Source organism: Typha angustifolia, chromosome 6 (genome assembly GCF_048772165.1).
Source record: "Typha angustifolia cultivar Huaian chromosome 6, ASM4877216v1, whole genome shotgun sequence".
Taxonomy (NCBI): Eukaryota; Viridiplantae; Streptophyta; class Magnoliopsida; order Poales; family Typhaceae; genus Typha; species Typha angustifolia.
The window spans coordinates 7,335,865-7,359,183 of NC_133244.1; the positions used below are offsets into that span (position 1 = coordinate 7,335,865).

General features: G+C 39.3%; 4 protein-coding genes across 5 annotated transcripts; 1 reads left to right on the forward strand and 3 right to left on the reverse strand.

Moving 5' to 3' along the window:
* The first annotated feature begins 321 nt into the window (after window positions 1-321).
* Window positions 322-6,397, forward strand: LOC140761010 (ATP-dependent zinc metalloprotease FTSH 8, mitochondrial-like). Of its 2 annotated transcripts, none has more exons than XM_073098168.1 (8): window positions 322-521; window positions 635-863; window positions 942-1,016; window positions 1,789-1,922; window positions 3,004-3,486; window positions 3,770-4,537; window positions 4,729-4,956; window positions 5,737-6,397. In XM_073098168.1, exons 1-8 carry the CDS (start codon window positions 462-464, stop codon window positions 6,208-6,210), a joined length of 2,451 nt encoding a protein of 816 aa, XP_072954269.1. In that variant the 5' UTR covers window positions 322-461; the 3' UTR covers window positions 6,211-6,397. The 2 variants fall into 2 exon arrangements, with proteins under 2 accessions (XP_072954269.1, XP_072954270.1); XM_073098169.1 differs by having other exon boundaries at window positions 1,792-1,922.
* Window positions 6,398-7,198: 801 nt separating this feature from the next.
* LOC140761323 (laccase-4-like) lies at window positions 7,199-9,827 on the reverse strand. The gene is made up of 6 exons (XM_073098599.1): window positions 9,674-9,827; window positions 9,439-9,590; window positions 9,084-9,328; window positions 8,862-8,990; window positions 7,767-8,738; window positions 7,199-7,481 (listed from the first exon to the last, which is right to left on the reverse strand). Exons 1-6 carry the CDS (start codon window positions 9,788-9,790, stop codon window positions 7,351-7,353), a joined length of 1,746 nt encoding a protein of 581 aa, XP_072954700.1. The 5' UTR covers window positions 9,791-9,827; the 3' UTR covers window positions 7,199-7,350.
* A 4,126-nt stretch (window positions 9,828-13,953) lies between these two features.
* LOC140761319 (laccase-4-like) lies at window positions 13,954-16,555 on the reverse strand. Its single transcript, XM_073098595.1, has 6 exons — window positions 16,405-16,555; window positions 16,170-16,321; window positions 15,826-16,070; window positions 15,604-15,732; window positions 14,514-15,485; window positions 13,954-14,227 (listed from the first exon to the last, which is right to left on the reverse strand). Exons 1-6 carry the CDS (start codon window positions 16,519-16,521, stop codon window positions 14,097-14,099), a joined length of 1,746 nt encoding a protein of 581 aa, XP_072954696.1. The 5' UTR covers window positions 16,522-16,555; the 3' UTR covers window positions 13,954-14,096.
* Window positions 16,556-20,629: 4,074 nt separating this feature from the next.
* On the reverse strand, window positions 20,630-23,274 carry LOC140761262 (laccase-4-like). The gene is made up of 6 exons (XM_073098524.1): window positions 23,121-23,274; window positions 22,886-23,037; window positions 22,531-22,775; window positions 22,309-22,437; window positions 21,218-22,189; window positions 20,630-20,944 (listed from the first exon to the last, which is right to left on the reverse strand). The coding sequence occupies exons 1-6, from the start codon at window positions 23,235-23,237 to the stop codon at window positions 20,814-20,816; spliced, it is 1,746 nt and encodes a 581-aa protein (XP_072954625.1). The 5' UTR covers window positions 23,238-23,274; the 3' UTR covers window positions 20,630-20,813.
* Window positions 23,275-23,319: the final 45 nt, after the last annotated feature.

Here is a 23,319-nt window from a genome sequence, read left to right on the forward strand (position 1 = left end):
TCTTTAAATTTTAAAAGCAAGTGTCCTTCTTGCCCTTTCTTGGGTAACAAGGAGGAATTAGAACACCTCCATCCTTGTTTTATATGAGGATTTCAAAATCCCCCAAGTATTATTATGCACCGGATCCGAGTTATCGAACTCCAACCCGCAACCCGATAACCCATGAGTTGTCGGGTTATCGGGCGTCATCTCGGTTCCTCTCTCCGGGCCCTATCCGTGGTATAGGCGGTATAATTCCATAATACCGCTGCAGGGATAGAAAACCAGGATCCGATATCCAAATATCTTTTGCGGCCCCTACCCTCTCCTCTTCCATTTTTACCCCTCTCCTTTGTTTCGCCGAGCACATACATAGCATAGCAACGCGTTCCTCTTCCCATCACCAATCCCTTCTTCCTTCTCGCTTCTTCTTCTCTTCTCATATCCTCTGTTGTCCAATTCATGCGCGATCGCACCACAGGATGACCATCTCATCCCTCGCGCGCTCTCTCTCGCGGTCCGCTCGCTCCCGTTCCCAAACCGTAAGTTTTTTTTTGGTCTTTTCAATAAAAGTTCAGTTTTGAACCCGATTTCTTGTTCCGATCTCCCGTTTGATGTGTTAAATGGCCTAAAGTTTGGATCTTGCGTTGTGTAGGCGGGTCTGTTGGGTGGATATGGAGTGAGGCCTGGGGTTCCGATTGGAAACTCGTTGCAGTCTTCTTCTTCTCGTTGCGATAATGGCGGATTAGGGTTTGTAAGAAGTTATTTGACTTCTATAGGGGCAAATACGGCTGTTTCTGCAAGGAATCACGATAAGTGGAGGTTTCTGCTGGCGAATCCTAGTTTTAGGCGGTTCTTTTCGAGCGAATCGCCGAATAGAAAGAGTAAGTTTGGGCATTATTGTTCTTTTGGAATTTTGATGTGATTTTAGCTCAATATTTTTTTTTCTTTTGGTTTTGTAGATTATGAGAATTACTTCCCGAAGGATAAGAAGGAAATTCCAAAGGGGAATGGCAAGAACAAGTCAGATTCAAAGCGTATGTAATCTTTTCTCCTGCTCTTCAGTGTTAGCTTAATTTGCTTATTTGATGTTCATATATGTTTTAGTTTACAAAATGTGAGTCTTGTATGTTTGACGCACCCTATCATACTCCTTTGATTTCAGTAGTCAGGAGCATTATTTTGTTATCCTCTTGATGTCCGAATATCATAATTTTTATTCTCCCTCATCCTTGGCCAACCTCGGCATGATATACATCTTCCAGCATTTCTATACCTAAAAATTTGTTTAAACACAACTTTGCAGGATGGACCATGATGAAAGTTAAAAGAGCTGTGGATCTGAAGATGACCTATCTAGTACCAAAAAAAAAAAAAGATAAATGCTACCATAGAATATATGCTTATACACATTCATTTATAGTGTTATAGCTTACGACGGAGCTTTTTGTTTTAATCCATAATGCAGTCTAACTATTATTAATTTTCTGTGCATCAGAATAGCGATTGGAATTCATTGACTGTTTACCAAAATACAATATTTAGAGCATATAAAAGGATAATAATTTAACATTGTTGCAACTTGGAAGGGAAAGTAAGTTAGAAGACAATCAGGCATTGACTACTAATAGAGAATAAGGGAAGTTGATCTTGAGTTGATACCCTTGTCAACAGTAGTATGGTACTACATGATTGTAATATATCACCGGGCAATTTCTTGAGTAGAAGTGGGGAAACTTCCATTTCACTGCACCACCCTGAACTACTTTGAACTAATCTTGATAATGTTGTTGGTTTTCTTATTTTCAGAAGATTCAAGCACAGATGAGCAAGGGACTTTCCAGGAGAATTTCATGAGGCAGTTGCAGAATTATCTCGCTCCTCTTATATTCCTCGGCTTGTTGCTTTCTTCTTTTTCTTCTAGTTCATCGGAGCAGAAGGAGGTCGGATTTATTATTACTAGTGGATTCGTTTGCTCCATATGAAGATTTTTGCTTATATGTGATTGTTATAAAATTATCCTGTGATAAAATATTTAATGAGTTATTCAGACTAGGTGAGGAATTTATGAGTTTCTTATTTTGAACTCTACCAATATGCTATTTTTAATGGCCTCCAACTGTTGATATGTACTTAATTATGCCTAAAGTATGGATGATTTTAAGGAGATAGATAGTAGGATGGGTTAACACCTATGAGTGAATGTGTCAATGTGGATCAATTTTGATTATCTGCTCTTTCACGACTTCTGTCCTATAGTATCTAGTAGCCCTTAATGTGTTTAGAAATAACCACAGCTTTGACAGTTAATCATCTTGCTGATGTTTTTAAGACAGTTGATCCTGAACTTTGAATTGATGGACTGGTCCTCAGATGATAGCACCTACCTAGATTTGGTATTATTATTATTTGCAGTTATGCCATGGATGCCTTTCTGAATCTATAATCAAAGCAGAATCTAGGTTGAGTAATATTCTCAAGAATTTAATTAGGAGGAGCTTGTGTTGCATTTTATGGGAGGTTGTTTTTGCAACAGAAATTACTTTTTTTAAAAATTCTTTAAAGACTAATTGCTTGCATTTTATTCATTGAGCTTGCTATATGCTTACTGTTTGCTTCATAGACCTAAAGTTTCCTTTTTTGTTCATAAGGTTAATCCCCTTAGTTTTGTTAGTTTAGGTTATTATGTGTTTTTATCTCCCTTTGCTTTTAGCCAGCCCAAATAGTTGGGACTGAAAGCTGTGTTGTTACCGTTGTCTGTTTGCCTTATTGCTTTTATATCTCATATCTATGTGTGAATAGTCTTCCATATGATGCTACTATTTTGGTTGGTTATTATTTTGGGTCTTGTGTAGTTTGCATTATGAGTTTTGGATTTCTAACAAACTGGTAAAAGTTCTGTGTGTATAATAATGAAGCATATTTGCTTTGTGATTGCTCTATTTTGCCCTTCATTTCTAGATTACAGAAAAAAATTCTTACAAGTAATCTACTGGTGGACTAATTGGCTGCTAACTTTTCCAGATAAGTTTTCAAGAGTTCAAGAATAAGCTGTTGGAACCTGGTTTAGTTGATCGCATTGTTGTGTCTAATAAATCAGTTGCAAAAGTTTACGTGAGGAGTTCACCACGGACAAGAGATCAAAACCAAGATAGTGATATCCAGAGTACTACAACAGATATTCCTAGACAGGCTTCTAGTCGGTATAAGTATTATTTCAATATTGGAAGTGTGGAATCTTTCGAAGAAAAGTTGGAAGAAGCGCAAGAAGCTTTGGGGACAGATCCACATGACTATGTCCCAGTTACTTATCTCTCTGAAGTAAACTGGTTTCAGGAACTGCTGAGATTTGCCCCAACAGCCTTCCTCGTTGGACTTATTTACTTAATGGGACGAAGGATACAAGGTGGGTTTAATATAGGTAGTGGGCCTGGAAGGGGAAACCGTGGGATATTTAACATTGGAAAAGCTCAGGTGACAAAGATGGATAAGAACTCCAAAAATAAGGTACATCTTGGTCTCTTCATATCTTCTCTTCTGGTTGTACTCTTGTTCTTATTTCTGCCATTGTTGAAAACCTGTAACTGGGGAAAAGAAGAAGAGTACAAATAGTTTTTTTTATATTCGATATTGATTGCTGTTTAGCTTGCTTGGTTAGATGCTTTCTGGATTTTCTCTGACGTGCATGGATTGGCTAGTCTGGTTTTTGTATTGATGTGTCATTGTTTGTAGAACTGTTAAAGATTTTGTACTGTCTCATGATTTTATTATATGGACAAATGTGATCCAGGTATATTTTAAGGATGTAGCTGGTTGTGATGAAGCCAAACAAGAAATCATGGAGTTTGTGCATTTCCTTAAAAATCCAAAGAAGTATGAAGAACTGGGAGCAAAAATTCCCAAAGGTGCTCTTCTTGTCGGCCCTCCGGGCACAGGAAAGACCCTTCTTGCAAAAGCAACTGCAGGAGAGTCAGGTGTCCCCTTTTTGTCTATATCTGGTTCAGACTTTATGGAAATGTTTGTTGGTGTTGGGCCATCCAGGGTGAGAAATTTGTTTCAAGAAGCTAGACAATGTGCTCCTAGTATAATCTTTATTGATGAAATTGATGCAATTGGTCGTGCAAGAGGTCGGGGAGGTTTATCTGGCGCAAACGATGAACGTGAAAGCACTTTAAACCAGTTGCTTGTAGAGATGGATGGGTTTGGTACAACTGCTGGTGTTGTTGTACTTGCTGGTACTAATAGACCTGATATTTTGGATAAGGCTTTGTTAAGGCCTGGTCGATTTGATCGTCAAATAACAATTGATAAGCCTGATATAAGAGGCCGTGAACAGATATTTCGCATCTATCTAAAGAAGATTAAATTAGATAACGATCCATCATTCTATTCTCAAAGATTAGCTGCCCTTACGCCTGGATTTGCTGGAGCTGACATTGCCAATGTTTGCAATGAAGCTGCTTTGGTTGCTGCAAGGTTTGAGGAAACTCAGGTCACGATGCAACATTTTGAGGCTGCTATTGATAGAATCATTGGTGGTTTGGAGAAGAAAAATAAGGTAATTGTATTTCTGCATTTTTTAGCTTTGTCACTGATTGAGATGACAGCACAATTGTAGACACATTTAGTCTTAAAGTTAGAAACTTATTGTTACTCACTCAATCGACCATAAGAATGCTTCCCTCCTTTTAGTATTTGTCTTTGCCAACATGGCTAGCTATATTGTTTGAAATTTGAAGCTATTTTCAGGTCATCAGCAAGTTGGAGCGCCGAACTGTTGCCTACCATGAATCAGGTCATGCTGTTGCTGGGTGGTTTTTAGAGCATGCAGAGCCCCTTCTTAAGGTTACAATTGTTCCTCGTGGAACTGCAGCTCTGGGCTTTGCTCAGTACGTCCCAAATGAGAATCTTCTGATGACCAAAGAGCAGCTCTTTGATGTGACATGTATGACGCTAGGTGGTCGTGCATCTGAGGAGGTAAAATAGTTTTGGTGATTTATGATTGTGCCAGTGATACTATCTGCTTGATTGTAATGTATTATATATGTGTTAATTCAAGCTCTGATATTTTTCTTTGTTATTCGCCAGTATCTACTTTCTATGAATAGCCACAAGAAGATCTCATGCATGATGCATATGATATGGAAAGGCTGTCCTTTCCTTTTCAGTCTCTTCTGACATATTGGCATTCTCCTTTTCTTCTTAGTAATAAGAAGAAAAATTCTGGATGTGATAGAATTCAATGATATCTTTTAAAAATAATCATCCCGATCTCCTATATGATATAATATAATTGTTTTCTCTAATATATAGGCTGTTTTGTATATATTCCGTTGTTGGTCACATCAAACCACAAGAAGACTGTTAAACGTTCTCTCAAGAATAATTGTTTGAGTAAAATTTTTGCATGATTTATTGAATCTCCTTTTTCTTTTCAACCCTGCAGCAATTTCTTTTCTCTTCTGCTCATCCTCCTCCTTGTTAACCCTTGAAGGTTCAAGAATTTGTTCTGTGAAATATTGTAATCATTTAGTTGATAACTGTTGCCTTTGAGTTTCTTCTAGTTTCCTGGTCATACTTTTCGAGAATGAAGGTAGTTCATGCCACCTGTAGAAATCAGTGAAATCCATAGGGACATGCGATGCTAGTTTTCTTTTCCATTTGCAAATTATTTTGTTTTGTTCCTTCTTGTAGAGTCATAATTCCGGCAGCGTAGTTAAATGTAACAGTCAATGACTTTGTTATGATGATTTTCAGGTTCTGCTGGGAAAGATCTCTACTGGTGCTCAGAATGATTTGGAGAAAGTTACTAAGATGACTTATGCCCAGGTTGCAGTATATGGTTTTAGTGACAAAGTCGGTCTCCTCTCTTTCCCTCAGAGAGAGGACGGTTTTGAAATGATCAAGCCCTACAGCAACAAAACTGGAGCCATAATCGACAGCGAAGTGAGAGAATGGGTCGGTAAGGCCTACAAGAGAACTCTGGAACTGATTAATGAGCACAAGGATCATGTTGCCCAAATTGCAGAGCTACTGCTTGAGAAGGAAGTTCTCCACCAGGATGATATGGTTCGTGTCCTCGGAGAGCGGCCATTCAAGACAACTGAGCTAACAAACTATGATCGGTTCAAGCTAGGATTCCAAGAGGACGAGGAAAAGAAGAGCCAAGCACCCACACCCAACGATGTCGATGGATCTCCATCCCTAGATGGAGAGGTTGTGCCCACGTAGTTGGGAAGTTTTCATTTTTCCTTTTTCTTTTTCTTGTAACTATCACACTGATGGATTCTTTCCATTGGTGCGACTTAACTAATTGTATAAATTAACATCCAATCCAAATTGCACCTTTTGTGGGTGGAAGAACTGCAGCATGTTGGTTGTTAACATGATTATTACATGGCCGGATCATCTTTGAACCGATCCTGTGATCTCTCTTTTATTTAGCTGCAAGTAGACTTTTAGATTCACATCGGTGTGTGCCATGCATTGCAGCATAGCTAGTTAATAGCAGATAGTTACATTCAAAAATCAGCTGGATGGATTCAGTAGAAACCCCAGCAAGGCAACTTTTGATCTTGCTATGCGTGAATTTTTTTTTGTAGAGCAGCTCTTTCCTATTTGCAGGTTTAAAGACTTCCATGCCAATGATTAATCTCGACGCCCGCTGCCACTACATATGTCTTTCATTTCTCAGAAGATTTTTCTCCTTTTCCTCTTAACTGAGGCAACAATGTTTGTGTCTGAGAGTCAGATTTTTCTCTAAATTATGATATATGCATACTGTTTTTTTTTACTCTCTCTCTCTCTCTCTCTCTCTCTCTCTCTCTCTCTCTCTCTCTCTCTCTCTCTCTCTATATATATATATATATATACATATACACACACACACACTAATTTAATGATCTCAACGAATTCTAACTATATCCGAAACTAAGGTGATTTTTATTACAAATATAACAATTAAAGGAGAGATTGATTTGCAGATCTCTAAAAAGTGAGGCAGTTTTTCATAATAAACCCGAAACTTAGGTAGTTATTCTCAAAAACACTGGGAAAAAAGATCCCATGTAACTATATAAGGCTATCGCAAGTGGTTAGAACAAAAACAATTAATTACTCCTTTAATATATAATAAAATATGGGAAATAAAGAGCAAAGCAGGTATCCAGTCCATTAACAAATTCATCAATTGATAAAAAAACATGGATATGAGATACAATGTCTTGCCACATTATTAAATCGTGGATCCTAATTAATGTCAAACTCAGCCAAGAAACAGCTACAACCTCTCTCGACTGTTAGAAAATCCACACACCAAAACCCAAATTAACGGTATACCATTTGAAAAATGCACCACATCGACGATCAGATCTAGCACTTGGGGAGATCGGACGGCGGAGGCGGCAGCTTCTGGTTGGGGAGGCTCCCGTCCAGCACCAGCCACGCCATTTTGAGACCCCAGCTTGTGTGCACCTCCAAGTGGCAATGCATGAACCACACACCTTCATGGCCCCACCATTCCACGTCATCAGTAACAACAAATCACAAATTAGTTACACAAAAAATATATATATATATGAACTAAAGAATAAAAAATTGATCCTCCCTAATTTTTACGTATATATTTCCAAATTAACACCTCCTTTTCTAGTTTTATTTGCAAAAACGTGGAAATAAGGTAAAAATAATAGATCATTTGTAATAAGACGAAAATGTAAGTGCTTCCATGAAAAAGAAAGAAGCCCAATTTTATACGACAATATATGTATACACACTAAGCTACTTACCCGGGTTATCAGCTCGGAATCTAATAGCCACCCAGCCGCCGGCCGGAACTCCGACAGTGTTACGCTCGACCGGATCGATAAGGTTAAATCCAACCGGATCCTTAACCGGATCAAAATTCCCAAATCCTTGGCCTACGACGAAGAAGTTGAAGCCATGCAGGTGCAAAGGATGGCTTTCAGCACCTAATATACTCGTATCCTGCATCACTAACTCCACGCTCGTGTTAAAAGGCAGCACCAAAACCTTCGTCCCATTGCTCACAAACGTATTGTTCGGGGGATTTCCAGTGTAATTGAACGGCATTAGAGGAATTATTGGGAAATCCGAAGCGTATACGCCTTTCGACTTCCCAGAGAAGTGCGATTGGAGCAGCGCTGTGGTCGGCAAGGCGAACGACACGTTGTTCACCGTGGCGGCGAACTTGGTCCCGTTAGGACCCTGACACGTCTGGTTCTCAGGGCACGGGTTCGCACCTAGCCCGACGGTGAACAGAAACTTCCGGTCGATATTCTCGGGCACGTTGGCCGGAAACCGGGCCGAGGCGAGGCTGCGGAGCTTGCGGGCGAAGTTTGCGACGAACGACGTGTCGTTGACGGCGGGGAGGGTCGGTTTGTAGAGGGGGAGGTTCTTGTTGAAGGAAGAGTGAGAAGGAGTATCGTTAGGGTTTTGGTATTCGAGGAAGGCGGCGACGGTGGTGTTGTCGAAAGTACCGCTGCCGCTGGAGTAGGGTTTGGCGGCCATGAGGAAGGTGGCGTTGGGGAAATAGGGTTTGGTGTGGAGGAGGAGGTTGGTGGTCTGGCCCGGGGCGATGGTGAGGGTGGTGGTGTCGAATGGCTTGACGTAGACGGCATCGACGTCGACGACGGTGACGGTGTGGTTGGCGATGGCGAAGAAGAGCTCGTCGTTGAGTGCAGCGTTGATGATACGGAGGAGGTACGTTCTTCCGGGCTTCACTTTGAGTTTGAACGTATCTGCCATGCATGCATACATGCAAATTAATACATTATAAGTTGTTAACGGGGAAATTTAAATAATTTAATTTATGAATACATTGCACCCTAAAAAGTTTCTTTTTATTTATTCATACTACGTACCTTTAGCTGAGCAATTGTACAAGTAACCGGGAAGCCCATTAATTGTATACGCATCTGAGACATTTGGGCCTCCACCACTTTGCAGAGCTTGTCTAATTACTGCCTCCGTGTCAGCATTCCACCACTCACCTATTAATAATATTTCATCTTGTCAACCTTTTAATCGTCATCGAAATACGTATCAAAACTTAATTTAAAGATGGATGATGGAAAGATATATACCGAAGACGATGGGAACTTCTTTATAGGGTTTGGCAAATGGGTATTCCACTCCAAGCTTTGGAAGAATTATGATTGGCCCATAGAGAGTGGCTCTTAGCCATGAGATGTGTGCATGCCAAAACAGAGTCCCTCTCTGGCCCACTATCGTAAAGTTGTATATATAACTCTGGCCTGTTTGGATTGGGCATTGGGTTATATAAGCTGGCCCATCGGCCCATCCGCTCCTAAGCTGCCGAACTCCATGCCTATGTATATATATGTATATGTATGTATATTAATTTCATCCAATCAAATAATTACTAAGCAAATATTAATCATATTGCATGAGAACATATAGAGGAGTTACGTTACATACCAATGCAAGGTGATATTACTTGGGACATGGTTAACCACCTTAACGACCACCCGGTCACCTTCCCGGGCGACGATCTTAGGGCCCGGAAACCGACCGTTGACGGTCACGATGCTCTTCGTGTGACACAGTCTCGTCACGTTCGCCATTTGAATCTGCAAGCATTAGTATTCGTAGAGTAAGCTATTGTTAATCAGTAGTATTACTATTAATGGAGTAGCTAAGAAAATTGACGCACGTCGAACTTGTAGTGCCTAGTGATGCCGGTTTGCTGGGCACATATCAAACATGGTAAGAGAAACAAAGCGAGAGCACTGATCATCAGGAGAGATGAAGGTAGAAGAGAAGAAGCCATTTTACTAGCTATGTATAGGAGCAGTAAGAGCTATAAGATTTCGTCACTCTTGGATATTGGACATGATGAGTTATAGGACCTCCATTTATAGAAATTAATAGATCGCAGTGGAGATCTATCTTGGAGCGTTGCATGTTTGGTGGATTACGAGGGTCACTTCCAAGGATAATGCTGGCCCAGTTTAGCTTCAGAGTGTGGCTAAAGTCAATCCAAATATGTTCAATTTGACTGTCCTAAAGACCACGCTGCCCTTATGGATAATCAATATTACACCATGATAGGAGACACCACCAACCATGGTACAGAAGGCAATTTCCTTTCATGTTGAAGGGCAGTGCTATACCTCATTGCTATTCCATCCTCACTATATGCTCCTAACTCTATTCTTAGATAACAAGGGAATGGAAGACGACGCAAATCACATCAATTAATTTATATTAAGAGGTGAAGATAAAGACATGCATGGTAAATTAAACTTTAGTGTTCTACTGTGGTTTGTAGAAATTGGATTGACTACTGATGGATTAAGGCTAGCTAGCTAGTTGGTGAAGACCTTGATGGTTGGTGAGAGTATTCTTTCTTTCTTTCTCTCTTCTGCATGTTTCTAAGCAAAGGAGGATGTCTTAACTGACTCACTTTGTTAAGCTAGCTACCCTTTTTCTTATGTATTCTATACCAAGCTCACAGGGGTTGGATGATCAATGATGCATGTACCTAATGTAGCTGAATCCATGATGATTTGATAGGAGTAAAAGTTTTCATGATAGAGATCTCACCAGGCAAAGTGATATGCAGGCTTTTTGTTGGGACGTTTGTTTTGAACAAAGTGCAATATTTATTGTGTATTTTAGAAACAAAACTTAATGCTCCTGAATGTGGATCCACTATTCAAGATACGTTGCATAGGGGTGCAAAATAGACGATCTCTCTCTGGTCGAGCTTAAATTGAAAAAAATAGTAAGCCTAATTATAAAGCAAATATGAATTAAAATAATTTTAATTCAAGTGAATTTTGAGCTCGAGTCTAGATGAGTTGATCAATAAATTTTCGAACTTATATCAATTTAAAATTAAATTGAGCCTAATCAATTTTAAATTGGATCGTAAACAAAATATGCTTGATTCAGTGAGGAAGTTAAAAGAACTAACATAGTAAAATTAGGAGCCGTTAGATCTTAATTTAAAGAATCATATCCATCAGATATATAATATAATATAATATATAAAATATTATTATTATTGAGATTTATTGACTGTTTATTATTAAGCTCGACTATAAATTAACTTTGAATGGACTCACTTTAACACAAAACTTGATCAAGCGGAGCTGGAGTTGGCTCAAGTTTTCTTGATTATATGCTGTAAATTTTATAGAAAGGCTTTTTGTGTGTATTCGAATAGTGCAAACTTATAATTTGAAATAGTAGAACAAATTGATCCCTCCCAAATAAGAATAACGGTATTTTGTATCTTTCTTAACTAATTTGATAAAATTTAGTAATTAATTAGTTAATTTTGAAGGATGCCTATATAAAATAAATATAAGTGTTAGCTTAGTTATTTTGATAGCCTCATTTTACATACTGCTTTTTAATGTGTCTTTATTAGTAGACAAAAAGACATGACACCCTTACTCTCGAGGATATTCAAATAAGAACAAAGGTATTTTTGTATCTTTCACAATTAAATTGATTGAATTTTAATAGTTAATTAGATAACGTTGAGAGATATCCAAATAAATAATATTTGTTAAGCCGTACAAAAACCAAGTGTTTCGATAAATATATGTGAAAAGATCGAGGACATGCATGTAATAAATATATTTTAGAAGGGTATTCATCGAAAAAGGTGTTAAGCTCTTTAAGCCAATGTCCATAATATAAGTCCAGTCCGAAGGTTTATTGGGCTTGGGCTGAGTTTGATTGCCTTGCTTGTATATGAGCCGGCCCATCTAAAAGTAACCATTATTAATATGGCCCAAGCCACTCTCATCCACATTATGATCCCCTACTTGACTACTTCGGATTGCAACCGGTGGATACCATCTCCCGCCAACCGTCAGATACCACTCTTTCGTTTCCCCTCTCATGTACCTCGCTCCAAATCTCACTTCTCCTTCTAATTCCCGTCGTCTCGCGTCGCCTCTTCTGGATCGTAGGTACTTTTCTAAATCCTAACTCAAATTCCTTAAAACTAGGTCCTTATACCTCTTTAATCTATTTCAAAAGCACGTCCCTCACATGCAATGTGTCGATCTCATTGAGACCTTGATCCAAAATGTTGTGGAAGGTACAGTTCCGTTACTTTTTTCTCTAATCATAAAAGTAGTATCAAAATTCTGCGATGTTTTACTTCGTTTTTACTTCTCAGAGGAAGAGGTTACGGATGCCAAAGTCAAAGTGACATTTTTTTATGCTGAAATTTTACAGGAGTAAGCACAAGTTCTGCATTTGATGTTGATTTAATAATTTATATAAATTAATTATTCATATGAGAAAGGATGAATTGGTTAAATTTTTATGAGATTCTTGATCATCGGGTGCTTAATTGAAGGTGATTATTGTGAACAGAAGAGATATCCTCTTTGTGGTACGTACCAACATTAAGACTTGATCAAATGGCCAGTCCGCTCGTGCCTGGCCTAGACTTGGTTTAGGCTCGGCCCTGTCTAAGCCCGAACTACCCATGGGCGGCATGGGCCAACCTTTTGCCCACCCGTTCTGCTACACTAGACCGCCCGTCTGCTACAGTACTTTATTCGTTCTGCTATAGTAATTTACGTTTTGCTTTTGTATTGTACCATTTTGCATTATTTTAAGCACACTTTTCAAAATTTTTAATTTATTTTAATTATTTTTTAAATGAACATAAATATATATTTTTTAAAATAAGCTAATAATAATAAAAATTCTAAAAATAGTTAAAATGTGAGTTGGGCCGACCCGATCGGCTAGCCCAATCTCTTATGGACTAACATGCAATAACGGGCTAGACTATTCTAGCCCGACCTGAACCCGACCCGACCTGAGTGATTGGTGGGTCGGGTCGTAAACAAATACTTAAGCCTGATTGGTCCGAAAAGCCTGGCCCAAACTTGGTCGGGCCCGCCCGATGATCATGTCTACCAACATGCAATGAGTATGCAATGCAAGCATACAAAAGATAAAGTGTTGTAAAGGGCAGGTCCCCGAAGTCATACAAGAAAAAAATAAAAAGACAAAAATACCCTTTAAATAAGATAAGGATATTTTGGTAAATTGGAATTTCTTTTTCGTCTAGAAGGTTAATAGCATATAGCTGCTCAGATAATTTGCTTGTGATAATTTTAGGCAAATTATAATAAATTCAGAGAATCCAATCTAGAGTATAAGGAAAGCGTTATTGAGATGTTTTTCATATTTTTAAAGGATTTATTTATTAAAAAAGAAAATAGTTCAATAGAGATATGTAAAAAATAATGATAGTTAGAGGCCTAAGTATAATTAACCCTTATAAGAACCACATAATAACACAAAGATGGAAATTAACCTTACGAAATATCTAATTTAGGTGATATCCTATGAAGTTTGGTTCTAGTCTTCTTCTCCATTGCTTGTGAGTAGAACTTTGACTTCTTTCAAAGTTGAGAGTGGAGAGTGGAGTAGTGTACCATAGTTATAGGGGATAAAAGGGTCATAGAAAAGAGTGAATATGAGAAGAATAAGAAAGAAAAAAGGAGAAGAAAAAAATAAAGGAAAAAGAGGGAGTTGTGTCTCTCTTGTTCATTCTTCTCGCATATGTTATAACATCGATGGAGTGAGAGACAATATTGTTTAATTAATACTGTATAAAGATGGATAGATAATTTTAATTTATCATCTAGTAAACTTGAAAATTGAGTATTTTTTTCCTCAATTAAAGAGAGATTAAAAAGTAACTTTACAGTGTATAATAATGTATATTAAAGACGTGTAAGGGCTTATAGGTTTTCAAACGTATAGAGGGCAATTTATACATTTTTATAGCACAAATACTGACTCATAATACATGACACAAAATTTAATTAAGCGTATAATAAAAAATCAGAAATAAAAAATAAAACGAGTTTCCAGTCCATGAAAATATTTATTATTCATCAATTGATAAAAAAAAACAAACATGGAGATGAGATACAATTTCCTGCCACATTATCAAATCGTGGATCCTAATTAGTGTCAAACTCAGCCAAGAAACAGCTACAACCTCTCTCGAGAGTTGGTAAATCCACACACCAAAACCCAAATTAACGGTACAACATCTAGAAAATATACCAAATCGACGATCAGATCTAGCACTTGGGGAGATCGGACGGCGGAGGCGGTAGCTTCTGGTTGGGGAGGCTCCCGTCCAGCACTAGCCACGCCATTTTGAGACCCCAGCTCGTGTGCACCTCCAGGTGGCAATGCATAAACCACACACCTTCATGGCCCGACCATTCCACGTCGTCAGTAAACACCAGTCACAAATTAGTTACACAAAAAAAAATGAACTGAAGAATAAAAAATTGATCCTCCATAATTTTACGTATATATTTCCAAATTAACACCTCCTTTTCTAGTTTTATTTGCAAAAACGTGGAAAACAAGGTAAAAAATAAGAGGCCGTTTGTAACAAAACGAAAATGTAAGTGCTTCCATGCAAAAAAAAAAAAGAAAAAAAGCCCAATTTTCTCCGACAATATATGTATACGCACTAAGCTACTTACCCGGGTTATCAGCTCGGAATCTAATAGCCACCCAGCCGCCGGCCGGAACTCCGACAGTGTTACGCTCGACAGGATCGATAAGGTTAAATCCAACTGGATCCTTAATCGGATCAAAATTCCCAAATCCTTGGCCTACGACGAAGAAGTTGAAGCCATGCAGGTGCAAAGGATGGCTTTCAGCACCCAAAATACTCGTATCCTGCATCACTAACTCCACGCTCGTGTTAAAAGGCAGCACCAAAACCTTCGTCCCATTGCTCACAAACGTATTGTTCGGGGGATTTCCAGTGTAATTGAACGGCATTAGAGGAATTATTGGGAAATCCGAAGCGTATACGCCTTTCGACTTCCCGGAGAAGTGCGATTGGAGCAGCGCGGTGGTCGGCAAGGCGAACGACACGTTGTTCACCGTAGCGGCGAACTTGGTCCCATTAGGACCCTGACACGTCTGGTTCTCAGGGCACGGGCTCGCACCGAGCCCGACGGTGAACAGGAACTTCCGGTCTATATTCTCGGGCACGTTGGCCGGAAACCGGGCCGAGGCGAGGCTGCGGAGCTTGCGGGTGAAGTTTGCGACGAACGACGTGTCGTTGACGGCGGGGAGGGTCGGTTTGTAGAGGGGGAGGTTCTTACTGAAGGAAGAGTGAGAAGGAGTATCGTTAGGGTTTTGGTATTCGAGGAAGGCGGCGACGGTGGTGTTGTCGAAGGTACCGCTGCCGCTGGAGTAGGGTTTGGCGGCCATGAGGAAGGTGGCGTTGGGGAAATAGGGTTTGGTGTGGAGGAGGAGGTTGGTGGTCTGGCCCGGGGCGATGGTGAGGGTGGTGGTGTCGAATGGCTTGACGTAGACGGCATCGACGTCGACGACGGTGATGGTGTGGTTGGCGATGGCGAAGAAAAGCTCGTCGTTGAGTGCAGCGTTGATGATACGGAGGAGGTACGTTCTTCCGGGCTTCACTTTGAGTTTGAACGTATCTGCCATGCATGCACACATGCAAATTAATACATTATAAGTTGTTAACGGGGAAATTTAATTGAATTTATGAATACTTTACACCCTAAAAAGTTTCTTTTATTTATTCATAGTAAGCACCTTTAGCTGAGCAATTGTACAAGTAGCCGGGAAGCCCATTAATTGTATACGCATCTGAGACATTTGGGCCTCCACCACTCTGCAGAGCTTGTCTAATTACTGCCTCCGTGTCAGCATTCCACCACTCACCTATAAATAATATTTCATCTTGTCAACCTTTTAATCCTAATCAAAGTACGTGTCAAAACTTAATTTAAAGATGGATGATGGAAAGATATATACCGAAGACGATGGGAACTTCTTTATAGGGTTTGGCAAATGGGTATTCCACTCCAAGCTTTGGAAGAATTATGATTGGCCCATAGAGTGTGGCCCTTAGCCATGAGATGTGTGCATGCCAAAATAGAGTCCCTCTTTGGCCCACTATCGTAAAGTTGTATACATAACTCTGGCCTGTTTGGATTGGGCATTGGGTTATATAAGCTGGCCCATCGGCCCATCCACTCCTAAGCTGCCGAACTCCATGCCTATGTATATATATATATGTATATGTATGTATATTAATTTCATCCAACCAAATAATTACCAAACAATTATTAATCATATAGAGGAGTTACGTTACATACCAATGCAAGGTGATATTACTTGGGACATGGTTAACCACCTTAACAACCACCCGGTCGCCTTCCCGGGCGACGATCTTAGGGCCCGGAAACTGACCGTTGACGGTAACGATGCTCTTCGTGTGACACAGTCTCGTCACGTTCGCCATTTGAATCTGCAAGCATTAGTATTCGTAGAGTAAGCTAATGTTAATTAGTAGTATTACTATTAATGGAGTAGCTAAGAAAATTGACGCACGTCGAACTTGTAGTGCCTAGTGATGCCGGTTTGCTGGGCACGTATCAAACATGGTAAGAGAAACAAAGCGAGAGCACTGATCATCAGGAGAGATGAAGGTAGAAGAGAAGAAGCCATTTTACTAGCTATAGGAGCTATAAGAGCTATAAGATTTCGTCGCTCTTGGATATTGGACATGATGAGTTATAGGACCTCCATTTATAGAAATTAATAGATCGCAGTGGAGATCTATCTTGGAGCGTTGCATGTTTGGTGGATTACGAGGGTCACTTCCAAGGATAATGCTGGCCCAGTTTAGCTTCAGAGTGTGGCTAAAGTCAATCCAAATATGTTCAATTTGACTGTCCTAAAGAACACGCGGCCCTTAGGGATAATCAATATTACACCATGATAGGAGACACCTCCAACCATGGTACAGAAGGCAATTTCCTTTCATGTTGAAGGGCAGTGCTATACCTCATTGCTATTCCATCCTCCCTATATGCTCCTAACTCTATTCTTCGATAACAAGGGAATGGAAGACGACGCAAATCACATCAATTAATTTATATTAGGAGGTGAAGATAAAGACATGCATGGTATATTAAACTTTAGTCTTCTACTGTGGTTTGTAGAAATTGGATTAACTACTGATGGATTAAGGCTAGCTAGCTAGTTGGTGAAGACCTTGATGGTTGGTGAGAGTATTCTTTCTTTCTTTCTTTCTTTCTTTCTTTTTTTCTTCTGCACGTTTCTAAGCAAAGAAGGATGTCTTAACTGACTCACTTTGTTAAGCTAGCTACCCTTTTTCTTATGTATTCTATACCAAGCTCACAGGGGTTGGATGATCAATCATGCATGTACCTAATGTAGTTGAATTCATGATGATTTGATAGTAGTAAAAGTTTTCATGATAGAGATCTCACCAGGCAAAGTGATATGCAGGCTTTTTGTTGGGTCGTTTTCTTTTGAGCAAAGTGCAATATTTATTATGTATTTTAGAAACAAAACTTAATGCTCCTGATTGTGGATCCACTATTCAAGATATGTTGCATAACGGTGCAAGATAGCTGAGCTCTCTGGTCGTTCTTAAATTGAAAAAAAGGGCCTAATTATATAAAAAAGTTTGACTTCAAATAATTTTAATTTAAGTGAGTTTTGAGCTCGAGCCTAAATAAATTATTTAATAAATAATTTCAAGCTTGATTCAATTTAAAATTAAATTGAGCCCAATCAATTTGAATTGTATAGTAATTAAAATAAGCGCGATAATTATAACTGCAAAAAATTAATATAGTAAAATTACGAGCATATCCATAAGATATATTATATATTATATAATATTATTATAATATATTATTATTTTTAAGGTTTATTGTGTCAGTTCACTATCAAGCTCGACTCTAAATTAAGATTGAATAGACTCACTTTCGCACCAAACTTAATTGATCATTATCAAGTTGAACTCGCTGAGCTTGAGTTGGCTTTAGTAGTTGGCTTAATTATTTTGACAGCTCTCGTCTTGCACACTGTCTTTTTCATGTGTATACCCTCTCAAAATAAAATTTATTTAATAGACAAAAAGAGGCGACTTACTTTTGAGGAAGATAATCAAATAAGAATAAAGGTATTTTGTATCTTTCACAATTAAATTGATAAAGTTTTATTAGTTAATTAGTTAACTTTGAGGGATATCCATATAAAATAATATGTGTTAAGCCGTACAAAAACCAAGTGTTTCGATAGATATATGTGAAAAGATCAACTTTAGAGGACATGCATGTAATAATATATTTTAGAAGGGTATTCATGGAAAACAGTGATAAGCTCTTTAAGCCAATTTCCATAATATAAGTCCAGTCCGAAGGTTTAGTGTGCTTGGGCTGAGTTAGTAGTCATATATGTATGTAATGTGGTTGATTGCATTGCTTCTATATGAGCCGGCCCATCTAAATGTAACCATTATTAATATGGCCCAAGCCCACTCTTATTGGTATTATGATCTCCTACTTCGGATTGTAACCGTCGGATTATCGGATATTGAAAGAACACCCAGACACAGTATGTAGTTAAACCTTAGGCAATGATATCGCTCCTTTGCTTAAGTAAAAAATTGAAAAAAATATTAAAAAGCAAAAGCAGAGATGAACGCCAAGATTTTAACGTGAAAAAACCCAAACGAGAAAAAACCACGGATCCAAACTCGGATCAAAACCAATCACTAGAATAATGACAGTTACAAGACTGACTTATAAAATAATTCGTCGATCCTCACGACTTTGTTCTTCTTAGTCTTGTTCGCTAGAACCCACGATTCGCCGCTTTTCGTGATTGATATTCAACCTCAGTAGTCCTCAAGATTGATCTTTCGTCTAGATAGCCCTTAAGACGAAAGTTTTAAACTTTGTAGAAGAGTCGGACCTTATTCGTTGAAGAAGCGATGTAGACTCAAGAATTTTCCTTCAAATTGCTTTACCAACCACCCTAGAGTTAGGACATTACAATACTTATATAAGATTTCCAAGATAGAGCCAAATCTAAATCTTATTCAAACTCATGAAAGTCCAAAAATTGTAAACTTCGTAAGTGCGTTCGAACATGGCCCGAGTGCGTTCGAACAGACCCAAGTGCGTTCGAACGCGGTGGCTTGATTTTTATAGGTTGCGTTCGAACAGACAAGTACACTCCTCTGGATGTGTGAACGCGTTGTGAGTAGCAGGGTGCATTCAAACGGCCCATGATTGCGTTTGAATGCGCGCAAAAATAACACTCTCTATCTGTGAGAACGCCTGCGCTCGTGTATGAACACACTTGTGAACGTTATTATCTGTTTGTGTGAACGCTTGCGCTCGCGTTTGAATGTACTTGCGAATGCGGTATGAACTCGAAAACTTTTCTCCTTTGATCTTGCAATTCTTCAAACTAAATACTTTCTAGACTTGTATAAATGCCCATATACATATATAAAAATACTTAGAATATTTTGTACACAATTGCTAACACTAAAAACCTAACAGATACCATCTCTCGCTAATGGTTTTCGCTATCATCTCGCATCCCTCCTCGGCATGCTCATCTCCTCTTATGCCCCTCGCTCCAAATCTCACTTCCCCTTCCAATTCTTGTCTCGCGTTGCCACTTTTGGATTGCAGGTACTTGAATTCTTTCATTCTCTAACCATAAAAGAAATTATTCAATTCTACGATGTTTTATTTCGTTTTCCACTTCTTGGCAGAGAAGGCTACGGATGCTAGAGTTAAAGTGGCATTTTTTATGCTGAAATTTTACAAAAGTAAGCTCAAGTTCTCATTCGATGTTGATTTAATAAATTTATATAAATTAATTATTCATGTGAGAAAGGATAAATTGGTTAAATTTTTATGAGATTTTTTATCATCGGATGTTTAATTGAAGACGATTTGTGAGCCGGAGAGATATCCCCTTTATGGTATGTACCAACATGCAATAAGTATGCAGTGCAAGCATATAAAAGATATGTTGCCAAGGGTACCATTTTAACAACTTGGCGGATCCCCGAAGTTAGAAAAAAAATAAAAAGACAAAAATACCCTTTAAAAAGAGATAAGGATATTTTGGTAAACTAAAATTTATTACTCATTTTTCGTCTAAAATATAAGGCTAATAACATATAGCTGCTCATATAATTTGCATGTGATAATTTAGGCAACATGTAATAAATTCATACAATCCAATTCTAGGTGATCTCCTATGAAGTCTGTTCCGGTCTTCTTCTCCGATGCGCGTGAGTTGAATTTTGGCAATCTTTCAAAGTTGAGCGTGGAGTTGTGTAGCATACTTATGGGGATAAGAAGGCCAAAGAAAAAATGAAGATGAAAAGAAAAGGAAGAGAGGAAAAAGAGGTAGGCGTGTCTCTTCTTTATTCTTCTCGCATATGTTACATACAGCATGGGTGAAGTGAGAGATAATATTGTCGAATTAATACTGGGTAACAGTGGATAGATTATTTTAATTTATTAATTAATAAATTTTAAAATTGAGTATGTTTCTTTTAATTATAAAGAAATAAAAATATAAAATTAGAATATATTTCAACGACGTGTAAGAGCTTATATGTTTTTAAAATTCTAGAATTTGCTTTATACGTTTTTATAGTAAAAGAGTGAAAATTAAAATTGAGTTGTAATTAATTGTATAATAAAATATCAGAAATAAAAAAAAATAAAGCGGCTTTCCAGTCCATTAAACATTTATTATTCATCAATTGATAAAAAAAAACAAACATGGAGATGAGATACAATTTCTTGCCACATGATCAAATCGTGGATCCTAATTAATGTCAAACTCAGCCAAGAAACAGCTACAATCTCTCTCGACTGTTGGTAAATCCACACACCAAAACCAAATTAACGGTACAACATCAGAAAAATGCACCAAATCGACGATCAGATCTAGCACTTGGGGAGATCGGACGGCGGAGGCGGCAGCTTCTGGTTGGGGAGGCTCCCGTCCAAAACCAGCCATGCCATTTTGAGACCCCAGCTCGTGTGCACCTCCAGGTGGCAATGCATGAACCACACACCTTTACGGCCCCATCATACCACGTCGTTAGTAACCACCAATCACAAACACAAAAAAGACAAAATATGAACTAAAGAATATTGATCCTCCTTAATTTTTACAAATATATTTCCAAATTAACACCTCCTTTTCTAGTTTTATTTGAAAGACGTGGAAAAGAAGGTAAAAAATAAGAGGTCAGTTGTAATAAGACGAAAATGTAAGTGCTTCCACGCAAAAAGAAAAAAAGCCCAAATTTCTACGACAATATATGTATATGCACTAAGCTACTTACCCGGGTTATCAGCTCGGAATCTAATAGCCACCCAGCCGCCGGCCGGAACTCCGACAGTGTTACGCTCGACCGGATCGATAAGGTTAAATCCAACTGGATCCTTAACCGGATCAAAATTCCCAAATCCTTGGCCTACGACGAAGAAGTTGAAGCCATGCAGGTGCAAAGGGTGGCTCTCAGCACCCAATATACTCGTATCCTGCATCACTAACTCCACGCTCGTGTTAAACGGCAGCACCAAAACCTTCGTCCCATTGCTCACAAACGTATTGTTCGGTGGATTTCCAGTGTAATTGAACGGCATTAGAGGAATTATTGGGAAATCCGAAGCGTATACGCCTTTCGACTTCCCAGAGAAGTGCGATTGGAGCAGCGCGGTGGTCGGCAAGGCGAACGACACGTTGTTCACCGTAGCGGCGAACTTGGTCCCATTAGGACCCTGACACGTCTGGTTCTCAGGGCATGGGTTCGCACCGAGCCCGACGGTGAACAGGAACTTCCGGTCGATATTCTCGGGCACGTTGGCCGGAAACCGGGCCGAGGCGAGGCTGCGGAGCTTGCGGGTGAAGTTTGCGACGAACGACGTGTCGTTGACGGCGGGGAGGGTCGGTTTGTAGAGGGGGAGGTTCTTGTTGAAGGAAGAGTGAGAAGGAGTATCGTTAGGGTTTTGGTATTCGAGGAAGGCGGCGACGGTGGTGTTGTCGAAGGTACCGCTGCCGCTGGAGTAGGGTTTGGCGGCCATGAGGAAGGTGGCGTTGGGGAAATAGGGTTTGGTGTGGAGGAGGAGGTTGGTGGTCTGGCCCGGGGCGATGGTGAGGGTGGTGGTGTCGAATGGCTTGACGTAGACGGCATCGACGTCGACGACGGTGACGGTGTGGTTGGCGATGGCGAAGAAAAGCTCGTCGTTGAGTGCAGCGTTGATGATACGGAGGAGGTACGTTCTTCCGGGCTTCACTTTGAGTTTGAACGTATCTGCCATGCATGCACACATGCAAATTAATACATTATAAGTTGTTAACGGGGAAATTTAATTTAATTTTTAAATTCTTTACACCCTAAAAAGTTTCTTTTTATTTATTCATACTACGTACCTTTAGCTGAGCAATTGTACAAGTAACCGGGAAGCCCATTAATTGTATACGCATCTGAGACATTTGGGCCTCCACCACTTTGCAGAGCTTGTCTAATTACTGCCTCCGTGTCAGCATTCCACCACTCACCTATAAATAATATTTCATCTTGTCAACCTTTTAATCCTAATCAAAGTACGTGTCAAAACTTAATTTAAAGATGGATGATGGAAAGATATATACCGAAGACGATGGGAACTTCTTTATAGGGTTTGGCAAATGGGTATTCCACTCCAAGCTTTGGAAGAATTATGATTGGCCCATAGAGAGTGGCCCTTAGCCATGAGATGTGTGCATGCCAAAACAGAGTCCCTCTTTGGCCCACTATCGTAAAGTTGTACACATAACTCTGGCCGGTTTGGATTGGGCATTGGGTTATATAAGCTGGCCCATCGGCCCATCCACTCCTAAGCTGCCGAACTCCATGCCTATGTATATATATGTATATGTATGTATATTAATTTCATCCAATCAAATAATTACTTGGCAAATATTAATCATATTGCATGAGAACATATAGAGGAGTTACGTTACATACCAATGCAAGGTGATATTACTTGGGACATGGTTAACCACCTTAACGACCACCCGGTCACCTTCCCGGGCGACGATCTTAGGGCCCGGAAACCGACCGTTGACGGTCACGATGCTCTTCATGTGACACAGTCTCGTCACGTTCGCCATTTGAATCTGCAAGCATTAGTATTCGTAGAGTAAGCTATTGTTAATTAGTAGTCTTACAATTAATGGAGTAGCTAAGAAAACTGACGCACGTCGAACTTGTAGTGCCTAGTGATGCCGGTTTGCTGGGCACGTATCAAACATGGTAAGAGAAACAAAGCGAGAACAGTGATCATCAGGAGAGATGAAGGTAGAAGAGAAGAAGCCATTTTACTAGCTATGTATAGGAGCAGTAAGAGCTATAAGAGTTCGTCACTCTTGGGATATTGGACATGATGAGTTCTAGGGACC

What these genes read in the sequence shown, in the direction of transcription:
- LOC140761010 (XM_073098168.1), top strand. Translation starts at nt 462, where the DNA reads ATGACCATCTCATCCCTCGCGCGCTCTCTCTCGCGGTCCGCTCGCTCC. An exon ending in CTCGCTCCCGTTCCCAAACC is followed by an intron (nt 522 to 634) that starts GTAAGTTTTTTT and finishes TGCGTTGTGTAG; the next exon opens with GCGGGTCTGTTGGGTGGATA. An exon ending in CGAATCGCCGAATAGAAAGA is followed by an intron (nt 864 to 941) that starts GTAAGTTTGGGC and finishes TTGGTTTTGTAG; the next exon opens with ATTATGAGAATTACTTCCCG.
- LOC140761319 (XM_073098595.1), bottom strand. Translation starts at nt 16,521, where the DNA reads ATGGCTTCTTCTCTTCTACCTTCATCTCTCCTGATGATCAGTGCTCTC. An exon ending in CTAGGCACTACAAGTTCGAC is followed by an intron (nt 16,322 to 16,404) that starts GTGCGTCAATTT and finishes TAATGCTTGCAG; the next exon opens with ATTCAAATGGCGAACGTGAC. An exon ending in AGAAGTTCCCATCGTCTTCG is followed by an intron (nt 15,733 to 15,825) that starts GTATATATCTTT and finishes TATTATTTATAG; the next exon opens with GTGAGTGGTGGAATGCTGAC.
- LOC140761323 (XM_073098599.1), bottom strand. Translation starts at nt 9,790, where the DNA reads ATGGCTTCTTCTCTTCTACCTTCATCTCTCCTGATGATCAGTGCTCTC. An exon ending in AGTAATATCACCTTGCATTG is followed by an intron (nt 9,329 to 9,438) that starts GTATGTAACGTA and finishes ATATATACATAG; the next exon opens with GCATGGAGTTCGGCAGCTTA. An exon ending in GTACAATTGCTCAGCTAAAG is followed by an intron (nt 8,739 to 8,861) that starts GTACGTAGTATG and finishes CATGCATGGCAG; the next exon opens with ATACGTTCAAACTCAAAGTG.
- LOC140761262 (XM_073098524.1), bottom strand. Translation starts at nt 23,237, where the DNA reads ATGGCTTCTTCTCTTCTACCTTCATCTCTCCTGATGATCACTGTTCTC. An exon ending in CTAGGCACTACAAGTTCGAC is followed by an intron (nt 23,038 to 23,120) that starts GTGCGTCAGTTT and finishes TAATGCTTGCAG; the next exon opens with ATTCAAATGGCGAACGTGAC. An exon ending in GTACAATTGCTCAGCTAAAG is followed by an intron (nt 22,190 to 22,308) that starts GTACGTAGTATG and finishes CATGCATGGCAG; the next exon opens with ATACGTTCAAACTCAAAGTG.